This window comes from Myotis myotis, unplaced genomic scaffold (genome assembly GCF_014108235.1).
Source record: "Myotis myotis isolate mMyoMyo1 unplaced genomic scaffold, mMyoMyo1.p scaffold_m19_p_9, whole genome shotgun sequence".
Classification (NCBI taxonomy): Eukaryota; Metazoa; Chordata; class Mammalia; order Chiroptera; family Vespertilionidae; genus Myotis; species Myotis myotis.
The window spans coordinates 34,213,620-34,239,037 of NW_023416401.1; the positions used below are offsets into that span (position 1 = coordinate 34,213,620).

The 25,418-nt window shown below is 40.8% G+C and overlaps 1 protein-coding gene across 1 annotated transcript in view; it reads left to right on the plus strand.

The window, feature by feature from the left end:
• The window catches only part of LAMA1 (laminin subunit alpha 1), a 160,732-nt gene that overhangs the window by 52,534 nt on the left and 82,780 nt on the right, over positions 1 to 25,418 (plus strand). Inside the window, exons 4-16 of the mRNA XM_036322699.1 lie at positions 2,800 to 3,042; positions 4,028 to 4,207; positions 5,242 to 5,331; positions 6,229 to 6,346; positions 7,285 to 7,463; positions 8,166 to 8,271; positions 11,067 to 11,227; positions 12,232 to 12,372; positions 13,832 to 14,005; positions 15,919 to 16,020; positions 17,025 to 17,236; positions 17,976 to 18,087; positions 22,235 to 22,345. Coding sequence (XP_036178592.1) covers positions 2,800 to 3,042; positions 4,028 to 4,207; positions 5,242 to 5,331; positions 6,229 to 6,346; positions 7,285 to 7,463; positions 8,166 to 8,271; positions 11,067 to 11,227; positions 12,232 to 12,372; positions 13,832 to 14,005; positions 15,919 to 16,020; positions 17,025 to 17,236; positions 17,976 to 18,087; positions 22,235 to 22,345 — 1,929 coding nt within the window. The remainder of the gene's footprint in view (positions 1 to 2,799; positions 3,043 to 4,027; positions 4,208 to 5,241; positions 5,332 to 6,228; positions 6,347 to 7,284; positions 7,464 to 8,165; positions 8,272 to 11,066; positions 11,228 to 12,231; positions 12,373 to 13,831; positions 14,006 to 15,918; positions 16,021 to 17,024; positions 17,237 to 17,975; positions 18,088 to 22,234; positions 22,346 to 25,418) is intronic.

Below are 25,418 nucleotides of genomic sequence, written 5' to 3' on the forward strand. Positions count from 1 at the left end.
ATGGTTTTTCTTCTGTTTGGTATCATTTCAATACATATGACTAAGCAATTCATATAAAAGCTGACAAGGGTTTGATGAAAGTGTGAGAACATGGTATTGAAATATTTTCTTCTGGTTGAAGTAGTAGGATCAAAACACGGTTAGTTCTCACCAGTGGCCTCAACGTGGGATTTCATTCTCCTTTTTCTTTGCAATCCATAGAAGTATGGCATAGTGGTCTGTGTTCAGTATCTGTGGTGTACATTTTAGTATCTGTGAGATCGTGAGAAGATTACTTAATCTTTCTATGCCTCGGTTTCCTCATCTGTAAAGTGGAAGAAATAACAATACGTCCTTTATAAGATGAATGTAGCTCCAAGAATAGCCAACGATTCTCATAAAGCACTTAGCATTGTCCCTGGACAGTCAGGCTACATAAACATTAGCCAGGGTTCACTGTTGTTTCTTGCATACCCTTCTTCCCTCTCGGCTGTGTTTCCCGGGCTGCCATGCACAGACTGCAGCGTTACCTGGAACAGCTGCCAGTGCCCAGTGCCCCAGGGAAGGGCGAATGGAGGAGCCTTTTATTCCTGGTATGACAAAAAGAAACTTCAGTAACCTTAGGTGTGGTGTGTGTGGACATTTGGGGACAGTTCTCTGGAATATGTGTGGTGGCTAAGACTGGAGAGTGACTATCTATTTCTTACTGGTACCTGCAACTCAGTAATCTGTCTGTTAATATCTCTATACATCATTTTCCAAATATATGAAGTGGGAAGAAGCACTGGAAACTCACGGGGTTGCTGGGACTAAGTGAGATGGTGCACATAGAACTCTTAGCAGGCATGAGGTAAACACTTTGTTTTTTCCATTTGCAAATGTGAAACAAAAAATGAAGGCAAATATGTTTTATTTCACTTGTAAGTGACTTTGTCTTCTGTTCCTCTCAAATGAGCTGTCACCCCACTGTCCCACTTGGCACCTCCATTTTGTAAAGTCTGGTTTAACCTATTTGACAGTGTGAACAGTCATGGCCCGCATGCTCATAGAGTTTTACTTTTATGATGAAAATATTGACAAAGCCATTGGACAGGGATGGCTAAAGATGAGGGAGTTCTCCCTTCAGTGAGTTTGGGCATCAATGTGAAAACCAAACTTGAGTTACTAATGCCAGTTTACTATCACAAAAGTGAATGCTTGCTAAGGCTCAGTTACTAAAACAAGGGACATAATATTTTCACCATGTGCTTCCCAATTCAGAGAATTTGAAGTTTTGTATGAAATTCATTATACAGAACCATGTTTCAAAATAAGATGGTGTCCACAGCATTATGACTAGGCAATGGGGTCTTATTAAATGAGGAAATCGAATGCTGATGCTGAAAACTTTGCATTCTAGAGGTGATATATGATACTTATATTCAAATGTTTGAAGGACAGTTGCATGAAAATGGAGTCCGCATCTTTTCTGTAGCCCCAGAGCACAGAATTTATGGGGCACCCTGAATCAATGCAAGAACAGATCATCTAACGGGAAATTTTCATAAAACGAAAGAACCATCTTAGGAACAAGTGAATTTCCTGACACGGCAAGTGCTCCAACAGGGCCTGGTTGTGAATTATGGCTCGATGTCTTAACGGTCCCTTCCAGATCCAAGGTTTGTCTGGCTCGTTTCCTCAGGTTGTTAGTTGTCATCTAAATCCCCTTTTCTCTGTTTGCTTCTCTTCTACTCTCTAATTTTTATTTTTTTGAATTAATAGGCCTTACTATTTTTATAGCACTTTTAGGTTTACAGTAAAGTGAGCATGAAGTACAGGTTCCCATATTCCCCCTCACTCCTCTCCGTCTGGTCCCCCATTCACATTTTCTGTTAGTGTGGAATATTGGTCCAATTGATGAGCCCATGTTATTATATCATTATCAGCTAAGTCCAGCATTTACATGAGGGTTTACTCTTTGTGTTCTACATTCTACGGGTTTTGACAAGTAGACAGTGACATGTGCCCACCATTTCAGTATCATACTGTTTCACTGCCCTATGCTCTCTGTATTCATTTCCCTTTCCCCATTAACCCTCGGCAATCCCTGATGTTTTTATTGCCTCTATAATTTTACCTTTTCCAGGCTGTCATATGGTTGGGATTATACAGTATGTAGCCTTTTCAGATTGGCTACTTGCACTCAGCAATATGCATTTTAAGCTCTTCGGCATCCTTTTGTTATATGAGAGCTCATTTCTTTTTGTCTCTGAATATTTCATTGTTTGAATGTATCACACTTTGTTTATTTGTTTAGCTTTGTAAGAAACTACCAAATTGTCTTCTGAAGTGGCCGTACCATTTTGCATTCCCACCAGCAATGAATGGGAGTTTCTGTTGCTTCACGTCCTCGCCAGTATTTGGTAGTGTGTGCTTTCAAGGTTAGCCATTCTAATGGGCACATGTGCAGTGAGCTGACTTTTTTTCCTCATATTCAGATGTGTTATCCCCAAATAACTATGAAAAATATATTTAACACTACTATTAATGTAACATAATACAACTATTATCCTTCAGAATGCAGATGGAGAAAGATATTGGGAACAAGAAAGCAAGCACTATTATTATTAACACTACTAATGATAATGCAAATTGATTTGTATTTTTTATGTTTACAGGAGAATATTCATAAGTCACATTTCTGACTAATACTCCCTCATAAGCAGCTATTCTCCTAAGCATTAGAGATGTTGGCAATCATCGCTTAACAGTTCTCTCGAGAGAACTTTGGTTTTTGAGCCACTGTTTCTTAACTGAGATTTTTCAGTGTCTTTCTTCCAGGTCTTTCAGGTCGCCTACATCATCATCAAGGCTGCTAATGCCCCTCGACCTGGAAACTGGATTTTGGAGCGTTCCCTGGATGGCACCAAGTTCAGTCCCTGGCAGTATTATGCAGTTAGTGACACGGAGTGTTTGACTCGTTACAATATAACCCCAAGACGGGGGCCGCCCACATACAGGGCGGATGACGAAGTGATCTGCACCTCGTATTATTCTAGGCTGGTGCCACTGGAGCATGGAGAGGTACTGTGCCCACTGCGGTCATGTTTGTTTCACACCAGGACTCCCCCACCCCCACCTCGAATGTTAACATGGCCATCACAAGAGCTAACAGGAAACACTCAAAATGAATCTCTCTTAGTAAAGATTACAAAGAACTGTGCTGTAACTGTCTAGCTGCACTTAACATCATTGACTAGTGTTACTGATGATTAATTTCATATGCAGTACATTTCACCTCATTGATTTCTCCCCTTCAAGGAGATTTCTCAGTTGTTGCTCTGACTTAATAACTACATCAGATCCTTCTCAGAGCATTTGGCCCATATTACCAGGGCAAGAACATTTGGCGAAATGTTAAAGAGAGAGCTAAAACGCCTCTAAAAGATACAGTTCTCGATTTTCTCCATGAAGGTCTCTTTTTCTTCAGTGGTGTTGAGGATTGGAGATGGCTGGTGAGGTATTTCAGCTCGGTGCTCAGCACACCTGGACTGTACACACTTCATTAAAGTCAGAGTGTAACCCAAACCAGCCACGGTTTCCTAGCACCTGGCTTGGGGAGATGAAGCTGCAAAAGTTCTCCTAAGTGCCCTGCACAGCAGGAACCCCGCAGCAGGCTGGCAGGGCAGAGATGCTTTAAGAGAGTGGGGGTTACAAAGCTTCCTGGCACTCTCTCTCACCCTCCCAGGTCTATGCACGGCATCTAGAATTTGTTTCAGAGAAGTCATAGCCTCCTGATGTTACCATACCCTCAGCACACTGGGGAGGTGCCCCTGATAAAAGATTTCCAGCAATCTCTGAGACCTGGACTAGATAACTTCAAATTAATTGAAGACGTATTGTGCCCATGATGTTCACAAGTAGTTAACAAATGCTTGATTTCTGCAAAAACCTAGTTGTTTGGTTTGATTTTAGATAGTATCTGTAAAGAGTTTGGCCTGAAATTAAACAGCCAGGACTATATTTTTGCATGCGTAAAACTGGTATTTGTTTACTTTGATGCCTTTAGATTCATACATCACTAATCAACGGGAGACCCAGCGCTGATGATCTTTCCCCCAAGCTGTTGGAATTTACTTCTGCACGATACATCCGTCTGCGCTTACAACGCATTCGAACCCTCAATGCAGATCTGATGACCCTCAGCCACCGGGACCTGAAGGACCTCGACCCTATCGTGACAAGACGAGTAAGTCCATGGTAGAGCTCCTAACCATTGTGAAGTTTACCTGGTTTAAAAGAAATATACTCTTTTTGGTTGGCCTTTTCCTCCTAGGTTGGCCTTTTTCTTATTTTATTGAGGGTCATTATATATGCTTTGTTAAAATTCCACCTTTAAACCAGGTGATTTACACGTATTGATTTTTGTGTATTAAATTAACTGTTTATGGGATAAATCCTACTTGGTCATGAGATAATATATTTTTTATATAGTGCTATATTTGATTTAGCAATATTTTTTAGGGTTTTCAGTAGTGTGTGTTTTTTAAAAAAATATATTTTTATTGATTTCAGAGAGGAAAGGGGAGGAAGAGAGAGACAGAAACATCAATGATGAGAGAGAATCATTGATCAGCTGCCTTCTGCACTCCCCCTCCTGGGGGTTGAGCCCCGCAATCCAGGCATGGGCCCTTGACTGGAACCCAACCCGACACTCTTCAGTCTGCAGGGTCTATTCACTGAGCCAAACTAGCTAGGGCAGTAGTGTGACTTTTGAATGACTACCTTGGTTTAAGATTCAACCAAGTTGAGAAATTCTCTTAAACTTCTTTGGTTTCTGTTGATGAGTTAATTGAACATTATATATTTTATTTTTTTAAATTATTTATTTATTTATTTTTTATTTTATTGATTTTTTACAGAGAGGAAGGGAGAGGGATAGAGAGTTAGAAACATCGATGAGAGAGAAACATCAATCAGCTGCCTCCTGCACGCTCCCTACTGGGGATGTGCCCGCAACCAAGGTACATGCCCTTGACCGGAATCGAACCTGGGACCCTTGAGTCCACAGGCTGACGCTCTATTCACTGAGCCAAACCGGTTAGGGCAGATCATTATACATTTTAATGCACGCAAAAATTCTTTGTGCATGATGTATTTTAAAATATATGTCTAATTATCTTCAGATTATCAATAACAACTGGGATATTTGTTGGAATACTGCCTTTTACTTTTCAGTGCAATTAATGGGTTTTAATTTTTGTTTGAAACTTTTTTCCTTAGTATTACTATTCAATAAAAGACATTTCTGTTGGAGGAATGTGTATTTGTTATGGCCATGCCAGTAGCTGCCCATGGGATGAAACTACAAAGGTGAGTTCCAGTATTTCATTTTGCTTAAACATCAAAGTAGAAGTTATAGCTGTAATGTTTGCATTGTGCTTTTTTATTCAAGGCAAATGCTGAAGTTATAAAAGGATTTTTTGATAATTTAATTGGTTTCATGTTTTGTTGTTGTTGTTAGGTCACCATAAACTTTCAATTTTTTCAACAATTTTATTTTGCTTTCTTTGGAGAATATACTTCTAATTTATACTATTTTGTCATAAAATATACATAACATAGAATTTACCATTTTAATCATTTAAAACTGTACCATTCAGTGACCTTATGAAATTTGAAGCTCTTCTCTCTGAAAGAGGCAAGCAAAAAGCATGTGCAGTTATAAATTATGTTTATATTATTTTAAAAGGAGGATTCCCCTCCTCCCATAGTCTCCTTCTTCCAATTTTTGTGGTACTAAAATCAAGATAAAGTTGATCTATTTTAGCTAATACTCAGTAAATAAGATGACATCTCTCTTCTTATTTTAAACTTGCATGAAGTCACTTCTGATTTCTTTTCCAATCGTTGTATTAATTTAACTCAAATAGGATTATTCTCTTATTGATGCTGAAAATATGTAGATGAACCTCAAGAAACTTATTAATAGGAGATTTCGAACCCTTAAAGTCAATGTCTCTTTTTTGAAAAAACTTTCGTTAATTAACCCATATTTTAGTTTTGCTTTATTCCTCTTCACTTTCTCCTTATAACCCACTCATGTATGTATATTTTGCTCTTAAATATAAAGTTTGCTTTGGTATAGTCATCTATCCTCAATTCTAAAGTCTTGCTATGTATTTGACTGTGAGACACTTCTTTTAAAATAAATTTAAGAAAAATATACAGGTAAGTTTTCAGGTGCCATTTTGTATCCCTCTTGTCTAGAAACTACGGTGTCAATGTGAGCATAACACCTGTGGGGAGAGCTGCAGCAGGTGTTGTCCTGGGTACCACCAGCAGCCCTGGAGGCCTGGGACCATTTCTTCGGGTAACATGTGTGAAGGTAAGGCCTCTGAGAACTAGAAAAATGTAAACATTTTTCTCTTCTTAGTGTGCTGAAGTTTATGGCGACTTAACAATATTTGTAATGAATACATAATTTCCTTTTAGGTAATTAAGTAGTTCCCAAATCTGCAGGTTACTTCTATAAAATTTAGACTATTTATTGAAACCTGAATTTATGTTTATGGATTTGTTATTTTATCTAAGATTCTCCTTCCCAGAGATGAGCGTATCCTTTATTAATTTGGATTTAATTTTTAAATAGGCAATATAGTCATAAGATTCCAACACCTAACAATATATAAAAGTAGATATTAAAAGCATTACTTTCTATCTCCATCCTTTCTACTTTTTATTATTTCCTAGTATGTTATTCCTGAAAGTTTTATGCAAACAAAGCATATATTGATATATTCTTGCACTTCACACAGTTTATACACAGAACCTGATATACTATGAGTGCCATTCAATGCATTGCTTTTATTCTTAACAATAGATCTTGAATGAGAATCTTTCCATGTTTGCAATATGAAATGCTAGGTATTTTTTAATTTAATTTTTTAAAATTTATTATTTTTAATTTTTTCCATTTGTTTTTAAAAACAGCACTGAATTCCATTGTATATGGATGTAACATAATTAAAACAGCTATCGTGGGTATTTTGATTATTACCAGTCTTTTGTTAACATAAGCAATGGTGCAATGGTTACCCCTGTATATGTCATTGAGAAATGTGAAAGGACTTCTGCAAGATATAATCCCAGGAGATAGACTGATGGGTCAAACGACAGTGCACATTTATAATTATGGTAGCTATTTCTAATTGCTATGCATAAGATTGCCCATATGCTATCAAAAATATTTATTCTGTAGTTTTCAGTTAATTTATAGTCATAGAAACTTATATAGGAATATATATATGTTAAATATTCTTCTAGAATGTAATTGCCACAATAAAGCGAAAGACTGTTACTATGATGAAAGTGTTGCAAATCAGAAGAAAAGTTTGAATATTGCTGGACAGTACAAAGGAGGAGGGGTTTGCATAAATTGCCTGCAGAATACCATGGGAATCAATTGTGAAACCTGTATCGATGGATATTATAGACCACACAAGGTAAGATTTTTTTTTTCCATAGCTGAGCTTCATTGTCTTCTTAAAGTGGAAAGGAGACTTCCCCAAGTGTCAGCATCAGTCTTGGAGACTCATTTCCTTTTGTAATATTTCTTTTATACTCAGTAGTGTTTTTCAGATACAGATTTCCTACTCTATCAGTCCTGTTTATTTGCTCAGATTAGGATGTCCACTTATTATTCTTCAACTTGAATTTGGGGACCCCTTGGCTATGTAATCTCAGAGTTTTATAATACTGTCAATGCAAAGAGACAGCCAGTAACTAAAGCAGCTGTACCAGTATCTTGCTCATAGGAAGTGCCCAGTTGATCCTCAATTGACTTGAAATGTAGTTGTCTCATGAATCCCTGTGGTGGTCTGGTCATAGGTGACCTGATGCATATGTAAGTGATGCTTATCTATAACTCTGAGAGTCAGCAGGGTGCGGGGGAGGGCAGTGGGTTGTAGTGATAAAGGGAAAGGATGGCACTGCTAATGAATCCAGCTGCTGTCACCATCAAAAAGCTGATTGGGCTTTCTAGCTTGAGTTCATCTTATCTTCCTGAGACCTGCACCTCTTGGATACACAAATCATTGTGCTAGTCATATCCTGGATAAAAAATTGATACTTTGTCATTGATATTATTGTTGATATTATTGCTATTATTTATAGTAAAATAATCCAGGACAACCCCTACCTTTCAGGTGTCTCCGTACGAGGACAACCCTTGCCATCCCTGTGACTGTGACCCTTTGGGGTCCCTCAGTTCTGTCTGTATTAAGGATGATCTCCATTCCGACTTACACAGAGGTAAGTTGTGCTTGTAATTGATTTCTTTTTTCTTTCTTTTCTTTTCTTTTCTTTTCTTTTTTTTTTTTTTGTGTGTGTTTGTGGAAGATTTATACATAGCGAAACTGTAACCGGACAACAAAAGGGTACAGGCTGCCTGTCACTGCTTCAGCCAATTAAGCAGAGACAGGGTTGAATCGTATATGAGCATTTATTCCAATAATGCTTGCATTATGGGAGAGCAGCAGGTCATCCACACAAATCTGCTCTGCCCCCCACCATAAGCCAGCTGCTTATATTGGATAGCAGGACAAAGATTATGCGGGGAAGTAGGAATTGCAGGCATGGGAAAGTAGGCACAAGTCATGCGGGCTTGGGGGAGGGGGGAAGTTGCAGTTGCAGGAGGGTGGGTGCCTCCGGGCACCCTGGGACCAGATTACAGGAAATAGGGGCAGGGGTTGTAAAGAGCAGGTGCCTCCTGGACTAAATTGTTTCGGCCATGAGGTCGTAAATCTTTCCATACTGATAGGCAGTTCTCGGAAGGAGGATGGACTGCATTCCATGTGAGCTCCCCTGTCCCAGGGAGTACAACTCTCAGTGAGGTTACAATGTGCTTTCTCTAATCACAGCAGAGCCATCATGGTTAACAGAGCATGATTAATATTTCTTATAATTATAATTCGTTTCCAATATTCTATTTCTTCCCCTAAAAGAACTATTACTGTTGTGTAGTAATTTGGTGATATGATTTCCTATTGATTCTTTTGTTCACCAAATATTTATCAAGTACCTAATGTGTGTCAGGCAGTTTTCCAGGACCTAGGAACACATACTTGAACAAGATGATCAAGGTTGCTGCTCACAGGCAAACTCTATACAAACACGTCCATTTGTAGTACAATGCCAGGCAAGGTTAAAGGTTAAGGGCCACAGGAATAAAGCAAATTCAGGATCATAATTGAACTGAGATAGAGTGTGGAGATGGCAATGCTGAGGTGATGAAATGCCATTTGAGAGGTTAATTGGGCATTTGATGAAAGAAGAAATAAGGCTTATTTAAAGTCATATGTGGAACACAGTAAATAGCAATCACTTGATTTAGCTTTTGGAAGACACAGGAATGTTGCTATACACCTCCTCTCACAGAGCAAGCAAATCCTCCAGTTAACTCTGTAAGTGTCAGCGTTCTTTCTGTTTCAAAAAACTGGCCAGTGGGCATGGAAATACCTGTCTCCCAAATAGATTGCATCTGTTCAAAGACTTCTGTGACCCCATCAAAGTCTCGGTCACTAGCAGGTAAAGTGGATAATGACCTGCAGGAAGGGAAGTGCCAACTGTGGGGCCTGCTGCCAATGTAGAGGGTCCATTACACATTTGTATTGATTCTTAACTGCCCTGGTAATGAGAGGATGATGATGATAATGACATTTACCCTTGACTGGGTTCACTTAAAATAGATATATATCATTTTAACTTTCAACCATACAGATAGAAATCATTTAACCCATTTTACAGTCAAGGAAACAGTCTCAGAGCAGTTAAGAAACTTGGCTGAGGGTACAGAACCAGAAAGTTTCAAGGCTGGCATTCAAAGCAAAGCGTGCTTATTGCCCTTGACTTTCTGCCTCTGTGCTTAAGAAACAATCTCCCAAACCCTCAAACTTTATACTGTGATGTAATTCATTGCCATACAATAGAGTATGCCTATTTCATATGTATAATGTTGTTTAGCATATTCATGGGTGCAGTTACCACCACAATCCAATATTGGTGCATTTTTACCACCCTATAAAAAAACCCTTACCCATTCCCCATTTCGCTCCACCCTTCCTCCTGGCCCTAGGCAACCACTGGCCTACTTTCTCTCTATAGATTTGCTTATTCTGAACATTTCATATACATAGAACCATATAATATATGTTATTTTTTGTGACTGGCTTCTTTCACTTAGCAAATGTTTTCGAGGTTCATCCATGTTGTAGCATGAATCAGCCCTCCAATCCTTTGTATTGCTGAATAATAGATATTCTATTGTATGTATATTTCACATTTTGTATATCCATTCATCAGTTGAACATTTAGGTTGTTTAGACTTTCTGGCAGTTATGAATAATGCTGCTTCAAACACTGGCACACAGTGTTTCAGTGGATGTATGTTTCTATTTTTCTTGGGTAAATGCATAGGAGTGGAATTGCTGGATCATATGGTAACTATATGCTTGACATTTTAAAAATATATATTTTTATTGATTTTATAGAGGAAGGGAGAAGGAGAGAGATAAAAACATCAATGGTGAGAGAGAATCATTGATTGGCTGCCTCCTGTGCTTCCCTGTCTCCCACTGGGGATCGAGCCCGCAACCTGGGCATGTGTCCTGACTGGGAATCGAACCGTGACCTTCTGGTTCATAGGTCGATGCTCAACCACTGAGCCATGCTGGGAGGGCTATGCTTAACATTTTTTAAAATGCCCAAATGGTTTTCCAAAGTTGCTGTACCATTTTGCATTCCCAGCAGCCTCCTTGCTTTCATCTCTGTTTTCTTTCTTTAAACCAGGGGTTGACAAACTGTGTCCATGGAGCATATCTGACAGTGCCTGTTTTTGTAAATAAACTTTTATAGGAAGAGAGCTCGGCCCATCTGTGTACAAATTATCTATAGCTGCTTTTAAGCAAAAATGGCAGAGCTGAGTACAACAGACTCTGGCCAAAAAGCCTAAACTATTTACTCTCTGGCCTTGTACAGATACAGTTTGCTGACGCTGCTTTAAACATCTTTTCCCTGCCTGTTGGGTCATTGCCACTCTTTTCTTCCAGGGACATGGCCAGGTCAATGTCCATGCAAGGAAGGCTACACAGGAGCAAAATGTGATCGCTGCCAATTTGGCTACAAGGGTTACCCAGCCTGTGTTCGCTGTGACTGCAGTCCGGCTGGCAGCGTGAACGAGGACCCGTGCTCAGAGCCTTGTCTCTGCAAGGTACGTGGAGTTAAAGCTGCCCCTGAGTTTTCTTTGAGGTTTCTAGGAAAAGGAAAACATTCCATTGGCTCAGGTGGTCAGCTCCTGAGCAAAGCAGCAAGGTCTAGGCAGAACTCCCCACTTTCTTCACACCTTCCTGAGAAGCAGGACGGTATGTTGGCCATGGGGTATGTCCTTGGACTTAGATGGGCACCTGGGTTTCTTTTTTGGTGACTCTGGGCAATGGCCGTATATAGTCCAGAGAAATTTCTGTTACTTCCTCGGTGAAACCAAATACTGCATTTCTTAGGCCTTGACTATTACTTCTTATATGACATTATTTTTCAGTTTTATGTTTGGAGGAGAACCAGGAAAACACTAAATTTCTAAGAATATTTATTAAAGGCAGGTGGCTGGGGAGGCATATTATTTGGCGATCTGATATCAATAACCATTTCCCCTATAATTCTACGGACTTTCAATTATAACTTATGTGCTTATTTCCATGTAAGCTGAGTCTTAGGCACATGTGTCATATGACTGAAATAATCTTGAGCATTTGTAAATAAGATAAACAGTCACATAGCCAAATAACATTAAAATATTTGAAAGATCAGCAAAGCTAGAAGATTAAAAAATAATAATACAAAAGTGCCACTTATATACAGGATATCCAAAAAAGTACACACAATTTATGATATCTCAATTTTGAAAATTAAATGAACTTTAATAAACACTGCCTTTATAATTATTCAAAGTGTGTGTATACAGTTTTGGGGACACCTTATATAATGATCTTGCTCTAAGAGCCTTAGCCTCATTCTTGACTGCAAAATCAAATGACAGGTATTTCAAAATATCTGTTCTGGAAATATTGACATCATCAGGCTTCACATTACTCTAAGCATGTTTTTATTTACATCTTTTCTGAATCATCAAACACCTCTTTTTAATACTATGTTAATGTTATTTTTATTCTGTCTACCTACTGGTTTCAAAAGCTAATCTTTTACTCTGACTTGCAGGAAAATGTTGAAGGGAAAAATTGTGATCGCTGCAGGCCAGGATTTTATAACTTGAAGGAAAGAAACCCCCAGGGCTGCTCTGCGTGTTTCTGCTTTGGCGTTTCCGACGTCTGTGATAGTCTTTCCTGGCCCATCACTCAGGTGCGGGCACCATCCAGGAAGTGGGACTTAATAAGTACACCCCCCTGCCTTGCCCCAGTGGCTCAGGTGGTAGGAGCATTGTCCCATGCATCGAAAAGGTTGCGGTTCTTTTTCCTGTCAGAGCACATACCTAGGTTGCGAGTTCCATCCCCAGTCGGGGCACCTATGGGAGGAATCAATTGATGTTTCTCTCTCTCTCTTTCTCTCTCTCTCTCTGAAACAAATAAACATATAATCGGGTGAGGATAAAAAAAAGTGTCCCTCAAATGAGCTCTCTAGAAGTTGTGTTATGAAGCCACAGGGCTGATTTTTCTCTATAATGCCTCTCTCCTTCATTTGGAACGACAATGGGCATGAATCAAAGACAGCCTACTACTAAAGTGTTGCTACAGTGTCTTCCTAGTTATGTGTTTGTCCCCACATACATGTCCCTATTCAAGACAATAGGATATTAAGGTATTGTAGAATGCATTGTGTTTAATTTTTTTCTTTGGGGAAATGCATTCAGTTGTGGGATCGGATCTCCCCCTCCTTCCCCTCACCTTCCCCTCTCCCCCCCTCCCCCGCACACACTGGTCTCAGTCCAGGAAGCACAGAACATGGGGACGTGCAGAATTTTCCAGCTCAAAGAAGCTGGAGAGGGTGGGAACAGCAGCAGGTGGCACAGGGTTGATGAGGGCAGGCAAAGGATCCCCAGTTGTTTTGGGAACGAGTTCTGGAGAGATGAGTTCAAGGGGGAGTAACAACTTGTGACTAGCAGGGAACAGTGTGATGGCAGGAGGTTAGGAAGGAGCTGCAGGGGAGAACTTACCCATGGTAACCACCTCTCCTCCCCATGCCCATCTCAGGAGACCTGTACTCAGCATCAGGTGGGGGTGGGGGGGTGCTATTCACTGAATCCCCTTTCCCTCCTTCCCTTACCTGCCATCAGGATGGTGAGGAATGGGGCAGTTGGGAGGAGGGAGGAAAAACTTCTAGCAATCCCTGAGAATGGAAGTGAATTCCTATATGTGATCACTTGTCATCTCTATGTAGGTAACAAGTTGGGAGGATGGGATCTGAAGGCTATTTTTAGACACTTTTCGGCATTTGGCTAAAAAGCAGGGGGCAACAGCAAAGGAGAAGTTATGGTTAGCAAAGACAATTTATCCAATGCATTTATTCAGTTCTTTGCTATTTTTTAATCTAAAAATATATATCTGTCATCTTTACAACTTTGCTCACCTATTTGCTTGCATTTGATCTGGAATTGGGGGACCTGTGGCTCCTACTCAGGTTTTCTGGCTCTTTGGCAAGTAAAAGGGTCACAGGTCCTGAACTTCTATGGGCCCTGTGTGTTAAACTGCATCCCTACTTAAGCGTTCCGGGTCTCTTCATGTGGACATACTAGCTCTAGCCTGGGCTAAATCTAGGGCGACTTCTACTTCAAATTCTAAAATTCTTGGATCCCTTTTTTAAGGTGAAAGACATGTCTGGCTGGCTGATCACCGACTTGATCAGTCCACGTAAGATTCCATCTCAGCAGGACGCTCTGGGCGGGCGTCATCAGATCAGCATCAACAACACCGTGGTCATGCAGCGGCTGACTTCCAAGTATTACTGGGCGGCCCCGCAGGCCTACCTCGGAAATAAGGTACTTCTCATGGTAGCGTCTTAGACAAAGATCTCAGAGCACATTAAGAAATAACTTGTATTGGCATTTTAAGTCAACTTATTGGTCACTTGAGTGTTTGACAGAAAATTATACAGCGTTTACCTACACCTGACTCTCAGGGCCTTTTTTTTTTATCCTTGTTTGACTTTTTGTTATGGGAACTTTGTTCTTCCTGGCCCGTCATCGACAGTCTGTTGTGTGAAGTCTTGTCCCTTCTCCCAAGACTGATCTGCTGTCCTCTGGGTCCCTGGGTCATGTGGGCCCCCATGAAGTGCAGTCATGTTCCCGTTTGTTAGTCAGTTGTGTGCTTATTTTAGTCTGACATGTAGAAGACTCTTGGAAAGGCTGTGCATGGGGGCTATTGCTATGCCCCCTGGTTTCATGATCATGGTGACGGTTGCTGACATTTAAGAGCAGGTAGAATCCTTTCCATTTTAAGAAAATACTAAAGGGGATTCTACAAAGTGGAAAGTTGGTTAATATGATTTCACCTTTCCTTCCAGTGACTTTGTCCCATTCCCCCCAATTATAACACTGTTCTGCAGATTCTGATTAATCTGAAGGTATAGTCCGTGGAATCTCTCTCAGTAACTGGAGTGCTCTGCTCCCCTTTCCCATGAGTTGGGTGTGTTTTAATGTAATGTGTAGCTTGGGAAATTTCTAGTTAACTTGATGACTATATTTTTATTTTATAGATTGTTTTATATATGTTTATATAGTGTTTATTTTTGAAAATGATTATTTTCCCATCAAATTATAATCATAGAAGATGTTTTCTATTTATAATATGAGTATATCATCAAAGGTCATAGTTTTTTATTTTTGTGGGGGTTTTCTTGGCTTGTTCTTTGTCTCTTCAGATTGCCTCTCCAACTTTATGGTATAAATATTGGATTCTGAACATTACATTGTTATAACATACCTGGCAAAAGTAAAATCTGTATTTTACATCAAAGGATATCTGATCAGGAAGAAAAATCCTCTAGTTCTTTAGCCGATCAAACAGGTTTCTTATTATTCTCCTACAGACAGGGCAAGAGATAAAAATTTTGAGATTATGGTTGTGGATCAAACTCTCCACCCCCTAGAGCAGTGGTCGGCAAACTCATTAGTCAACAGAGCCAAATATCAACAGCACTTCTTCAAAATAGACTCGCTCAGGCTGAAAACTGACTTCTGCGCATGGGCCACGAAGTTTCAATCACACTGTACGTGCTCCCACATGTGGTATTTTGTGGAAGAGCCACACTCAAGGGGCCAAAAAGCCGCATGTGGCTCGGGAGCTGCAGTTTGCCGACCACAGCCCTAGAGTATTTAAGTGAGATAAATCTATTATATGATTAGCAGACATTTACAGTATTTACCTTGGGACCTCTAAAAAGGAGTACATTCAAAGACTGAGAAACAGCAATCAGGCTATCAATCCCCAGAAGGAAAGTAGGGGAGGGCGGGGGTAAGGGGAAGAGATCAACCGAAGGACTTGTATACATGTATATAAGCCATACCAATGGACATGGACAACAGGGGGATGGGAGCATGAGTGTGTGTGTGGGGGGGGAGGTTGGGGGTTAATGGGGGGGATGAGGACACATTTGTAATACCTTAACTAATAAAAAAAAAATAAAAAGGAGTACATTTTTCTTCGATGCATTTAAAAATGTCCTGTATTTTGGTAAGGTCCATTAAACAAAACATTTGTGTGTTATGCTTTCTTTTCACTGCCTTTAATGTGAACGTCCTTACATATCATGGCCCTTCAACCTTAAAGCCTGGTTGTTTCCAGATGGCTCCTAACAACCACTTCCCCTAGCTGAGGTGCTACGGTCATGCACCCCTCTGTGCCCCTCCCCCTCGCCCCCCACTTGGGGTTCACTCTCACCTAAACATTCCAGCTGACTGCATTCGGTGGATTCCTGAAGTACACGGTGTCTTATGATGTTCCAGTGGAGACGGTGGATAGCGCCCTCATGTCTCATGCTGATGTCATCATTAAGGTAATTGCTTTTCCATTGCTTGGCTACAGAGCTGAAGAGCTTAGGGGGGTGACAGTTGTATGACACAAAGTGGCTGAGCGAGGCCACAGTAGCAAGGAGCTCATGGCCAGGTGGCCATTTAGCAGTGGTTTGCCTCCTCTGGATACCAGGAGACTGAGTGTGAGAATTCTGTCTTTGGGCCTATTTCTGGAATTGCCTCAGGGCAGCACCTGTCACTCCTCCCTTGATCCCTACAGCTGACCGCCTTGTCACATTTTAAAGGGAGATGAGTTTTGTTCTGACGGGGACCTACCTTTTAAGCCCTTTAAGGCCCCTTCCCCTTCCTGCCACATTGCCCCCGTATGAATGATCCGGCAGCAGTGCCTGATGGGGATAGGAGATGCATTGCCATGTTTGTCCTCAATCCTCACCCCTCCTGTCCCTTGTCCCTTTCTCCTCACCCCTTTTTTTCCCCATCACACAAAGCCCCAGCTCAAGCCTGGTGCACAAGGTTCCCAGGGTGGTCAGAAATTTTTCGGGTTCTGGTCTGCAGTGTCTGCACCTCTCCGTTCCCTTTAATGTCCTGCCCCTCCATCCCCAACCTGCAGCACTTGGAAACTACGGGCCAAACACACATATTGTTAACAGCAATCTTTAATTTTTAACAGGAAATTTAATGGCAATTTTATGAGAAGTAGGAAGTATATTTATTTACTTTTTCTACTTTTCTTCTTCAATTAAGGGTTAGGAGTGTCGGATTGGTTGCTTTGAGGAAAACTGTGGGCAAAAGTATAATTTTTTTTCTGCATCCTAGCAAAGGACACAGATTTTAGATTTATTATTCAAATCCCTCTGAGAGGAATACAATGAAACATCACTAATAGTCCCGGACCAAGAGTTATAGACCCCAATACCCAAGGACGTACGCACAAATGAAAAGCCATGTTGCTGATTACAAAATTTGCTTTCATTTTTGATCATGACATGGAATTATAAATATATTTCCTCTTGTTTCAAAATGTTAGGGAAATGGACTCACTTTACGCACCCAGGCTGAGGGCCTGTCATTGCAGCCCTACGAAGAGTACTTTAATGTGGTTAGACTTGTTCCTGAGAACTTCCGAGACTTTAATAACAAAAGGGAGATAGATCGAGATCAGCTGATGACTGTCCTGGCCAATGTGACCCATCTCTTGATCAGAGCCAACTACAATTCTGCAAAAATGGCTCTTTACAGGTGTGTATCGAAAAGGCGGATACTTCACTCTTGTCTTTATTTATCATTATATATTTTAAGCTTAATATATTTTACTCAATTATTTTAAGGACACAGCTAATAGAATCAGCTGTCTTAAAAAGTTACTTTTATTACTATTGTTTTATTGAAGATGCCAGAATATTTGTCAGACAAATGTATCTAGTAGGAGATAGACTTGACGTCAGGGTGAGAAACTTTCAGGGTGGTTTTCTCAGAAATGCCTGATGAGATGACAGTTTTGTGGGCCACACTGCATCTGGTTTTTACCCTCCTGATGTAAACAGTATTAGATTTTACAGTCCTTTTAAGCTAATGTGTCTATCCTTAGTCATTTTATTACTTTGAGATTAAAATTTCTGGCAGTGCTAAGCTAAGCATAATCATTGGATGCAGCTAAAACAAATGCAGAATTACACATTTATTAGTAAGGACAATTTATCTGTATTAGAGATGAGACAATTGAATGGATTAATTTTTCTGAAGTGTTTCAACTCAGAATGGGTGGCATAGACCGTCTTTAAGTAGCAGTGCGTCTTTGCGCCAAATACTGAAGGCATTTCCAAGGAAATATGAAAGCTCCAGAAAGTGTATTATGAAAATCTTCACTTAACAAAAAAAAGTCATGTCACCGTTTTGTTCGGATTTGTCTTTAAGAATTTCTTCATGTTAGGTGTTGTTTTCAAATAAGTGGGATAATGACCCCTGTCTCTGTATGTAGGTTGGATTCTGTCTCTCTGGATACAGCTAGCCCTAACGTTATAGACCTGGCGCTGGCCACCGAGGTGGAGCACTGTGAATGTCCCCCAGGCTATGCAGGGATCTCCTGCGAGGTAACACTCCTGTCCTGCCTTCTTCCTTTTCCTCTTTCTTAAGGGGAAACGCAGAGAAGGTGATGGAATGATGCACATTTGAATTTTTTTTTTTTTTTTTTTTTAATTAAATCTTTATTGTTCAGATTATTACATTTGTTCCTCTTTTTTTCCCCCCCATAACTCCCCTCCTCCCAGTTCCCGCCCCACCCTCCGCCCTCACTCCCCACCCACTGTCCTCATCCATAGGTGCACGATTTTTGTCCAGTCTCTTCCCGCATCTCCCACACCCCTTTCCCCCCCAGGAATAGTCAGTCCATTCCCTTTCTATGTCCCTGATTCTATTATAATCAACAGTTCATTCTGTTCATCAGATTATTTATTCACTTGATTCTTAGATTCACTTGTTGATAGATGCATATTTGTTGTTCATAATTTGTATCTTTACCTTTTTCTTCCTCTTCCCCTTCTTAAAGGATACCTTTCAGCATTTCATATAATCCTGGTTTGGTGGTGATGAACTCCTTTAGCTTTTCCTTATCTGTGAAGCTCTTTATCTGACCTTCAATTCTGAATGATAGCTTTGCTGGATAAAGTAATCTTGGTTGTAGGTTCTTGGTATTCATCACTTTGAATATTTCTTGCCATTCCCTTCTGGCCTGCAAAGTTTCTGTTGAGAAATCAGCTGACAGTCGTATGGGTATTCCCTTGTAGGTAACTGAGTTTCTTTCTCTTGCTGTTTTTAAGATTCTCTCTTTATCTTTTGCTCTTGGCATTTTAATTATGATGTGTCTTGGTGTGGTCCTCTTTGGATTCCTTTTGTTTGGGGTTCTCCGCGCTTCTTGGACCTGTAAGTCCATTTCTTTCACCAGGTGGGGGAAGTTTTCTGTCATTATTTCTTCAAATAGGTTTTCAATATCTTGCTCTCTCTCATCTTCTGGCACCCCTATAATTCTGATGTTGGTACGCTTGAAGCTGTCCCAGAGGCTCCTTACACTATCCTCGCATTTTTTGATTCTTTTTTCATTTTGCTTTTCCGGTTGGGTGTTTTTTGCTTCCTCGCATTTCAAATCATTGACTTGATTCTTGCGCTCCTCTGGTCTGCTGTCGGGAGTCTGTATAATATTCGTTATTTCAGTCCGTGTATGCTTAATTTCTAGTTGGTTCCCCAATATAAGATCGAGGGTCTTATTAGTTTTCTTGTAGATCTCATTAAGTTTATCGACGGCTTCTAAACAGTTCTTGAGAGACCTTAAAAGTGTGGTTCTGAACTCTATATCTTCCATTGACAATTTTGTCCTGTTTCTTTGTCTCCGCATTTTGTTATGCTTCCTTGGTGCACCCCCTAGTGGTCTTTGTTCACAGTCTTATAGTTAAATCTTGATTGTTGTAGCTAATTCCAGGGAGGGTTTGACCTCCAGGCCAAGTGGCTATGAGAATCAGCTGTGTCAGCAGTGAGAGAACTTCTGTCCTCTAGGGAGGTGCTAATCTAGCCTTTGCCTGAGGCTATCCGGCAAATGCCTGTGTGCAGGGCTTGGGCGGGGCGGGTCGCACAGGATCAACAGGGTGGGCCGGAGAGAGCAGTTATGGCGGCTCTCAGTCCTGTCCCCAGGGTCTCTGCCTCTCTGAGTCCCAGCACCCGCTGCAAAGCTCAGAGAGAAAGCTGCACTCGCTCTGACCGAAGCCAGACAGTCCCGCTTCTCCCGTTTGAGTCTGGGTCCCTAAAGACTCGCCCGGATCTGGAGCTCAGAGTCTGCGACTCCCTCCCGATTGAAAACGCCAACCGCGCCCTCCGCCGCCAGCCCGCTCCGCGCACTCCGCACCTCAGAATTTGACTTCAGCACTGCGCCTCCTCTGAGTGTCCGTATGCGTTTCTCTTTCCTCCTAGTTGTAGGACTTCCACTCAGGCAGCGTTCCTGTGGTTCTGGGTGATGTCCCTTCCGTTTTTTGGTTTCACTTTTGAAGTAGTTGTTCAAAGCAGCAAACTCCAGCGTTAACCTATGCCGCCATCTTGGTTCTCTCACATTTGAATTTTAACTTTAGAAACCCAGCATTTCTAAACTTCAGACTTTGAGGGACTATAGGGATATTGGAAGCCACGTTGTTTAAAGAAATCTGGTTCCTCTGGAGGACACTATCCTGAGCTCTTTTTCTATGTTACCTCTTTTAATGCTGGCAACAACCATAAAGGCAGGTACTTCTATGCTTTCTGTTCTGCAGATTAAGAAACTGAAGTGGTCAAATCAGAATTTGAACTTCATCCGTCTGTTAAGCATCATGTGATCCTGCCTCTAATTGTTTATGATTGATTATGGTTATGAACATTTGTCATTGGTTGTGATTTCTTGGCAATCATTTTTTTTATGAAGTGAGAACATTTAACCCTTAATTGTTTTTATGAATCATTATTAATTATAAACTTTGCGGTTCATAAAGTTGGCCTAAGTTTTCATGGTGTGAATATTTAACAAAATATTTCTATGTTAAATATTTTTCAGGGTTTAAAAATATTTTTTTTAATCCTCACCTGAGGATATGTTTTTTATTGATTTGAGAGAGAGGAAAGGAGAGGGGAGAGAGAGAAAGAAACATCGATTGGTTTCCTCCCATACGTGCCCCAACCGGAGATCGAATCTGCAACCCTAGTCATGTGACCTGACCAGGAATTTAACCCATGACCCTTCAGTGCATGGGACAGCGCTCTAACCAACTGAGCCACACAGGCTAGGACTCAGGGCATTTTTTTAACCAATGAACTTTTATTTAGATCCAAAACATTTATTTTTAGGCCCAGAAAATATTTATAGATTTTGATCTCTGAGTGCATAATGCTTAATGGATAAAAAAAACTCTAACACCTCTTAGCATGTGGCATATGGGAATAAGACAGCCTAGAGCCCACAGGCAGGTAGAATCATGGAAGTAGAAATTGAGGCCAGCCACACTGCACGGGGGCAGCAATGAGCAGCTGCTGCTGGAAACTGAGTCACTGGGCTTTGGAGGGAAATTTGCTGATGTGCATGGGACGGTGACTAAAGTAAGAACAAGAAGCTCAATACACATTTTCAAGTGTTTTTGTTAAGCAGAAGAACTCGTTACTTAATCCAACTCTTACTCGGAAGCTGACTGACTTAAAGAATCAGGATTTTTGGTTGTGGTCTAGGCACCACACAGAGCTCCATGCAGCTATCTGCTCAGTGCCCATCTGCAGACAAGGCGAGCATGGCTGTGTAGAAGTGTCAGGGAGCTTCCCACGGTCAGTGTGGATGAATGCATTTATATATTACCTATAGAATGAAAACACTCTGTAAGCATTCTTATAATAAAAAACAAATCTGTACCCCTTCCACCGTGCCCCCTGGGCATGCGCTGGCCTCCAAAGAATCATCCCCCAGTCTACATTGTAAATGTGCTTCCTGGCTGCTGTAGCCCCGGGCAGGTGGACACAGGTCCTGGAGGTATGCACACCTGGCTTTGAATCACTCCACTGGCACAATGGGCACATTATCTAGCTGCCCGGTGTTTCAGATTCCATGTCTATAAAACAGAGGTGATATTTCTCAGAGTTGTCACAAGGACTAAGTGAATTCCTGTGTCTGGAGTGGTTCTCTGCTCCTCATGGTCAGAGAGAGGCATCCTTGAATGCTCACATTGTCTACTCGGCACTCAGGCCCAAATGCAGACCGGTAATGCTTGCTCAGGTAAACTGATGTAGTTTGACTTGGTCCTGTATTCAAACACCTTGGTAGCAACATTTAACGAATTTGAAGCAAAAGAAAAAGAAATAAAGTCGGGAGAATTGAAACACTATTAAAGTTCTGTGTGTTGTGACATGATTTCTAACAATATTGGGGGTGGGGGGAGGGGATACCACACAGCTGTATGCTGACTCAGTAAGCTTTTGTCCATTTGCTTCTACTTTTAAAAAGAAATAAGGATCTGGAATACAGTGATGGTTGCACAACTTGGTACATTTACTAAAAAGTCTTTGAATTGTACTCTTAAAATGGGTCCACTTTATAAAGGCACATGAATGATGCCTTCATAAAGCTGTTTGGGGAAAATAAGAAAAAAGAAAAGAAAGAAGTTTCTCTATCCGTGGAGACCGAGCAGTGTATGTTTCTAATAGATTGGGAAGGTGGTTCAGCAGCCTGTCCTTCCTTTGCAGTCCTGCCTCTCCGGCTATTACCGCGTGGATGGAATACCCTTTGGAGGAATTTGTCAGCCCTGTGAATGCCACGGCCATGCAGCTGAGTGTGATATTCAAGGCGTTTGCTTTGTGAGTCTTACCAAAACTTTCTGCCCCCCTCCTATCCACCCCATAGTCACCTGCTGTGCAGAAGTGATTTTTTAAAAACATGATTCCTCCACAGGAGAATATGTCTCCCCTCGAAACCTCAAAGGAAATTTGCAGATTTAAGTTCATGTCATAAAAATATTTCCTGCTTTCCCCCTCTTTTTTGAAAAATATGTTATTTTGGTGATAGTAGAAAAGGGTATATAACTTCATTGTAGGTTTTTATTAGAATAATGAAAAGTAATTATTTACTTTGCAAGATTATAAAACCATAAAAAGCCATATAAAGGTAGAAAACGTTGTCCACTGATTAAATAACAAGGATCAGATGTTTAAATGCAAATGCAAGGATTTTTTAAAAATTATATATCATGAGAAGGATAATAAAACTAATAATCACACTCATGTGTACAATATGTAATGCTTTATGGTTGTTAGCTTGAATCAACTCTTTAAACAAATACTTCTTTCATGCAATATGAGCTGAAACAGGGCTTAGCAAATATGTAATTAATCTTGAGAATGAGCTTTGGGGCAGATACAGGGCAAGACTTGGTTTTTAACTTCAATCAGGAATTCTTTTAGGCTCTTATGCCTGGAAGCCAGGCCACACTCCGGAGTTTTGTTGGATTCACTCCTCACAGACGGAGTGAATGCATGTGTTAATTAGCTGAATCCCATTCATCCTACAGGGATATGTTCACACTCTTTCCAAAAGAGACTGATTGAGTCACAGGGCTAGGGAAAATGATCAGAACCCTGGAGAGGAGCCTGGCAAGATGCCAGGGATGGCTTTTTCTCTCCGGAGCCCAATTGTTCTCTATTCTGTAAGTACAGCATTCATTCCGTTCTTTGTTCATGTCTTTGTTCTCTAAGTAGAGTGTCTATAGGACTGTGTGAAATGATGGCTTACACACAGGCTCAGTCCTCTGGGCTGTTTCCTCAGGCGCGCAGCTTCCCACAGCTGGATGAGGTTGTTGCTTTGAAACGTCTCTCCCTTTGCCAGTGGGGTGTGCAAGGCCAGCCTGGCAGAGGCTTTTGGCAGCATCTGGGGTGGTCGGCAGGTCGTGGCCCTGCCACTTATGGCTCCAGTTGCAGGTAGGCTGAAGAATATCTGCACATGCTCGCTTTAGTATGTATTTACAAAAAATGTGCACTCGCATTTAAGTGGAAATGCCAACAGCAACTGCCCTTAAAGCTCTATCACCACAAATGGTAATTTTTATAGTTTGAAATTTTTGGAAATAATTTTAGATTTACAAAAGGGTTACCAAAGTAGAGTTCCTGTATAAGCGTCACCCTACTTTCCCTAACACTCACATCTTGAATCACCTAGTAGCTATCAAAACTAAGAAATTAACACTGGCACAGTCCCATCAACTAAACTGCAGACTGCACTCAGATTCCGTCAGGTTTCCATTCCTGTCCTTTCTCCTTTCAAACCCAGGACCCCACACTGCTCTTGTCTCCTTTAACCCGTGACAGCGTCTATTCTCTCCTTGTCTTTATGGTGGAGGCACTTTTGAAGAGCGCTGGGCCTTCTGTGGAGTGTCCTTCCGCTGGGCTGGGCTGTTTTCTCACGATTAGGCGGAGGTTATGCATTTGGGGCAGGTGGATATGGAGGTGGTGTATCCCCAGTGTCCCCGGTTTTGTCACTATCCTCTTCCTGGGGCTGTTAGCCAAGGTCACTTGAATAAGGTGGTGTCTGCCAGGATTTTCCAGTGTAAAGTTATCTTCCTTTTTAAAATAAGTAATGTTTGAAGAAGCAAAAATAATAAAAAATTTAGATATTTAAGGAATATCAAACTCGGTAGCATCATTTCCCTGTTTAATCTAACTTGGCTTTATTCTGTTCTGTTTTTAAAAGAAACCTTTAATTCTGCCTTTTGTGTAACTGTGTATAGCCCTTGGCCTTGTACATAGCTCTCTAGCTTTCAGAAATTAACCTTTTATTTATGGTTTATTAGAGAGAAGTTTCCATTTTTCCTTAGTGTTCCTGTTCTTTAAGACTTCATCACTTGAAGAGCAGTTTTAGATTGCAGCAAAATAGGAAGGTATAGAGATTTCCCATATATGTCCTGCCCTCACACATGTACATTCCCCCCGTAATTAGCACCTCCCACAAGAGGGGTGCATTTTGTTACAATCAATGAACCCACACTGACACATCATGATCACCCCAAATCCATAGTTTACCTCAGCCTTTATTCTTTTCTCTGAGTTCTCCCTGTTCTTGTCCCAGAGAAGCCAGTTTCTTCGCTTTGCAAAGAGAGGAGCATATAATGCAGCTGTGCATGTCTTGAGCCCTCATGTCTTTCCTTTCCAATTAAGAGAAGATGTTTTACTTCCCTGGTTTCATGAGCCTTCCATCCTTCGCATACCAGATCCACCAACAGAGATGGTCACATAGGGTGATGGTGGCACACACCTGAGAAAACACTGAAGCAAACCCTCGGAAGGTTCTGTAAAAGAGCTACAAAACAGTTTTCCCAAAGAGAAAGAAGACCCCATATGGCCCTTTGAGCAAAGAGAGCATATCATAGGCATGTTGCAGTTGTACATAATCAAATGCATTTTAATGAAGCTAGTTATTTTGTGTAAGCTTATGTAATTGCTTATCAAGGCCAATTGCATTTTTAATTGATTTGTACTGATTATCAAAACCAAGGGGGGTGGGGAGAATGAAAAGAGTCTAAGATGTTGCTACTAAAATATCATCTGAGGACCGGCAGCATGGGTGTCATCTGGGAGCCTTTTTAGAAATGCAGAATCTCAGGCCCCTCTCAGACCTCTGGAGTTAGAATCAATAATTAACTCAGGTAATTTGGGTACACGTTCAAGTTTAGAAGCTCTGGTCTAGGGTAACCTTAAATGAAATTCATGAAACCCTGGTACAAAGGGATGTAATACAAATGTTTATAGTCCCCAATGAAATTTACTCTCTGGGAAAACTTTCAACCTTGGGAATCATAGAAAAGGATATAGTTAGAAACTGGGCATATTATTTAAGTTGTTGGATGGAGAACATGTTTGTAAAATTAGTGGCTTTAGGAGG